At 40.9% G+C, this 4,772-nt stretch overlaps 1 protein-coding gene across 1 annotated transcript; it reads right to left on the bottom strand.

Moving 5' to 3' along the window:
* Positions 1–1,159: 1,159 nt before the first annotated feature.
* LOC111446334 (hydroquinone glucosyltransferase-like) lies at positions 1,160–2,845 on the bottom strand. The gene has a single exon (XM_023085113.1). The coding sequence runs from the start codon at positions 2,782–2,784 to the stop codon at positions 1,267–1,269; it is 1,518 nt and encodes a 505-aa protein (XP_022940881.1). The 5' UTR covers positions 2,785–2,845; the 3' UTR covers positions 1,160–1,266.
* Between the last annotated feature and the right edge of the window lie 1,927 nt (positions 2,846–4,772).

Genomic DNA, 4,772 nt, shown 5'->3' with positions numbered 1-4,772 from the left:
AAAAAAAAAAAAAAAAAAAAAAAAAAAAAGTCCCACTCGATCCCAATAATTATGAAATATATTGCATGTAGTTGCCATTCCTAATCATAGATCATTTATTAAATATTTTTAAATATCCATCCTATATCTAACAAGAACCTCACCTCACGTATGGATGACGGTGCCTAATTTATGTTATAATTTCATTATTTTGATCTAAAAAATAGTTTTCCGTACATAATATCATCCATGCATGCAGTGGTAGTCATATTATAAAGGTCGTGTCTTTTCTTACATAAAAAATATATATTATTATTATTATTATTTAACTAATTATGATAAATTAAATTCAAATTATCAACAAAAACTTGTTTTAAAACAATAATTAACCTTTAATTAATATTTAAAATTGATCACTTTTTAATTATACATGATATATTTTAAAAATAAAATAAAATATATTTATTTACTCCTTCCAACCTAAAATATATTTGTTAAATAAAAATAATTTTTTTTTTATCAATATAAAATAACAATAAAATAAATAAATATAAAGAAAACCATAAAGCCATTGCAACACACAAATAATTGGAGAAAATAAAACATGTTAAAAGAGTTTTTAAAAAATCACATTAAAAAGAACAAAATGAGTATGAATTAAGGTAACATATGGAATATATTCGGTTATTAATTATTTGTCTCTTGTTAGGTTCAAAGTTTAGCTAATAAATAGGTCTAGAAGTCATATTTCAACCCATTAAAAACGAGATTCAAATAAACTATATATTGCCTTAAACTTTATTATTTTGAAAAATGAGCAAAAGTATTTTGTTTAAAGACTTTCTAGAATATTTCATATACGCGGATACGATGGACTTTTTTGTGACGTGAATTCATATTGGGTAAAGGATTTCAAAAGCATTAAATTAGAACCATTCTAATTTTGGCTCTAATACTATACCATTTGTAATGGACAAAATCCACTGCTTACTGAGGAGAGATTTACACACTCTGGTAAGAAAATTTGGTTCCCTCTATGATGGATATAAAATCTCCACAATTCACCCCTTTGTAAGGGCCCCATAAAATCTCATTGCCACACCACACCCTTATATGTCTGACTCTAATACCATTTATAACAATCAAAGCACAATTTTATCGAGCCAAACAAGATACACTAAATTCGGTTGTTATCATCACATTCAAATTGTACAAAGTGAGGGAGTTGTGATTCAAGACAACAAATTCAATCCCCCCAGAGGCAATTCAAGATTCAAAAGCTTTTTATTATTGCAGATCTTCACGTTCTTCCAATTCATACCCATTTTGGGAGCTCATCATCGTCTTCTTCCACTTCATACCCATTGCACACACTGCTTTGGATGAATACCCATCTTCCCCCGCACCTCTTTCCGCTGCATTTTTCAGATTCTTCATTTTCCCTCGAATTCTTTTCCCCTCTTCGCCTTCCATTAACGACTTTACCACTTCTGCAATCTCTTCCTTCTCCACAATCCCACTTTCCTCCTCCTTCTTCGGCCTCAAAGCTATTTTAATGTCCTCTGTCAGCATATGGGCGTTCATCCTCTGTTCTGCGTACAGAGGCCAAGCAATCAGCGGAACCCCATTCACCACGCCTTCCAGCGTCGAGTTCCACCCGCAGTGGCTCAAGAACCCCCCGGTGGACTCATGCCTCAGCACCTCAACCTGTGGCGCCCACGATGACACCACCATTCCCCTGTTTTTCGTCCTCTCCATAAACCCCTCCGGCAAGAAGCTCGACGCTTCGTTCTCGTTCTCGTCGCTAAAAAACGTTGCATTAGCCGCCTCGTTGTTTGGCTTTCTTACCACCCATAGAAATCTCTGCTCGCTCATTTCCAATCCCAACGCCAATTCCTTGATTTGAGCACTCGACAGAGTCCCACCGCTCCCAAATGACACGAACAGAACCGACCCATTTGGTTGTTCATCAAGCCATTTCAAACACTCCGCTCTCTTTCCGTTTTCACTGCAATCGTTTCTCACCAGCGGACCCACTGGATAAACAGGGGGCTTCCCTGCTTCCTCCTTTAGCAGAGCTTTCATAGCTTCCGGCTCCAATTCCGGGAAGCTGTTAAGAAAAATAGCATCGGCCAATCTATACCTCTTACAGTTATGGAGTAATAGCTTGTACGCATCATCCTCCCTATCTTGAGCCGGTTCCAAGAGATCTTCCCCATGAATCGGAATACACCCAGGAATCGGAATCAGCTCGGGATGGTCCCTGAACTCGCCGGAGACGATTTGGTCGAGGCTGGGCAATTGAAAGGCGAAGGAAAGGGACATGGCGGAGGGAGGGAAGAAAAGGTAGCGAGGGACGTTGAATTCGATGGCGACATCGAAGGCGTCAGTACTGAAGTGGTCGACGATAAGGCCAACAAGATGGGTTTTCCCGATGAGGGATTTGAAGAGGTCGCGAATGAACGGAAGAGAGCGAGTTACAGAGAGAGCGATGATGGTTTCAATTTTGGTGTGTTTGGGGAGATCGTAGAAGGAGAGGAGCGGGAGGAAGAGAGGTTGGATGGTGGAAGGGAGGTTGGTGAAGAGAGCTTTTTGTGTTTTGGTCGGAGGGGCGTCGGAGGGAATGGCGACGGTGACGGATAAGGCGTGGAGGGAGACAAGGCGTTTGGCGAACTGGAGGAGGGGAATTAGATGGCCAATTCCTGGACTTGGCACCATAACAATATGGGATTGGGAAGGTTTGTGCAGAGCTCCCATGGCGGTGGAAATGGAGAAAGGCAGAGATGGGAATGCAGAGTGAAGCATGCAGCTCTTGATTTATTGAAAAAGAAACAGAGGGGATGGCCCACTTGTAGGGATGACAAATATGTGCATGAACTATATAATTTGGTTAATTATATGGTAAGGGTCTTAAACATTTTAATTGAGTACTTTAATCGGTGCATAAACATGCGTTAATCTTGTGAATCTGTCATGTATCTCAACTGTTCATATTCAACATGCTTCTAGATTTATTTAACCTTTTCAGCCGCCGCACTCTTTTTTGTTTTCTTCACTCCATAAAGTGCTCAAGCTTTGGGCAATTCCTCTCGCAATGGCTCGTAGACATAAACCCGGCTTTGGAGCCATGGGTGAGGGTAGTTGTCACGACCCAATATTTTACAATGAGTCTGATTCAAAATGATAAGGTGAGAGTAAGAAAATATTTGAAAAGACATCAAATGAAATCATTCATTTCTAAAGGGAATTTCAATTCAATGATTCAAATAGTTGATTAGTTTTGACATTGAAAGATATGAAAATTTGTATACAAAAACAAAGACCGGACTTGCACCTCATGACATAATTTCCTTTATGGCAATCCACATCTTTCAAACACGTCCTCTCTTGACCTGACACCTTAGGCATCTGAAAAAGAAAAACGTAGCAAGGATGGATATAAAAGTTAATACTCAATAAGCCACTTACTTGTAGGCTCTCATCGCATTCTAAGCTTAACAGATAAACACGGACTTCTCATTGGCTCTCGAACGTCTAGTTCTAGTCTTAACCTCTTGGGTCTGCTCTGGTTCATCATCATTTCATTTAAACCCTAACAGTTCCTTATGTTGAGGTGTAAATGACTAGTGACCTACTAGGAGCTACCTCGTGCATGGCTCTATAGGACTACTTGTGTCACAGCCCAATATTTTACTACGGACAGTGACCAACGACACGACACAGACGCACAAGAGATTTAAATATGAAGTAGCAAAAATCATCAAATTTCAATAAAGTTTTTCGAACGATAACACAGATCACAAGACCGTTTGGAAAATAAATTTAAAAGGAATGCGAATACAAAAATAAAGACTAAGACTGGACTGACGCCCCGGGACAACCCATCCCTCTGTGACAATTCCCTTCAGATCACGCCCACTCTTGACCGACGCCTCGCGCTCCTGAAAAAAAAAAGGAAAACATAGCAAGGATGAGTATAAAAATTATACTCAGTAAGCCACCTACTTGTAGGCTCTTTTCGCATCTTAATTCAATAGGTTGCCACGGTTTCCTATTTCGGTTCTAGGGCGACTGGCTCCAATCTAGGTCCCTTGGGGCTTGCCCCTTGGGTTTCACTGATTTTTCGTTCTCTCATTAAACGCCCAGAGGTTCTATATGCCAAGCTAATATGGTCGGTATCTCTCTATGAGGTGCTACCTCCACATGGCTATCTGGGACTACATGGTACCTAGCCTAGGGGTGTGCTGAGTACCCCTACGCCCATCTAGTCCCTCTATGGGGGGCGCGACCCAACCCGTTCCCATGCAGCTAATGGGCTGTACGACGTGGGGACACATTTCCCATGCGAAATGGCTAAGAGCAGTAAGGACTGATCAGGGACCCCTTGGTCCTCCCACGAAGCTATAGATACCGTTCACACGCTAGCAATCTATGAACGCTCCGGGGTACCTTCTTACCGTGGTAAACCACTAAGTTCCTAGGGAAAGATTAAGTCAGGCTGGAGCGGCATTTCGCCCCTATCCAAGATTCCCTAATCTTATCAAGGAAATAATTAACAGAGGGTGCATGTAATCTTCTTCTACATCATAGTATGTAATTCATGCAAACTAGGCATACCGGCTCAGCGGGGCGATGACCTCCATCAAGCACCCAGAGCACTAAGTTCGCGCTCAATGGGGCGAATTCGTCCATCAAACACCCGAAACCCGGCATACTCAATTCTACACATAAAATAACGCATGCATACATACGGCGGAAGCCTAAGGCATACAAGCAACACTCATGTAATTTAC

The sequence above is a fragment of the Cucurbita moschata genome, unplaced genomic scaffold, assembly GCF_002738365.1.
Source record: "Cucurbita moschata cultivar Rifu unplaced genomic scaffold, Cmos_1.0 Cmo_Scf00001, whole genome shotgun sequence".
Taxonomy (NCBI): Eukaryota; Viridiplantae; Streptophyta; class Magnoliopsida; order Cucurbitales; family Cucurbitaceae; genus Cucurbita; species Cucurbita moschata.
The sequence above is the reverse complement of the archived record's forward strand: the minus strand, read 5'-3'. Positions and strand labels throughout refer to the sequence as shown.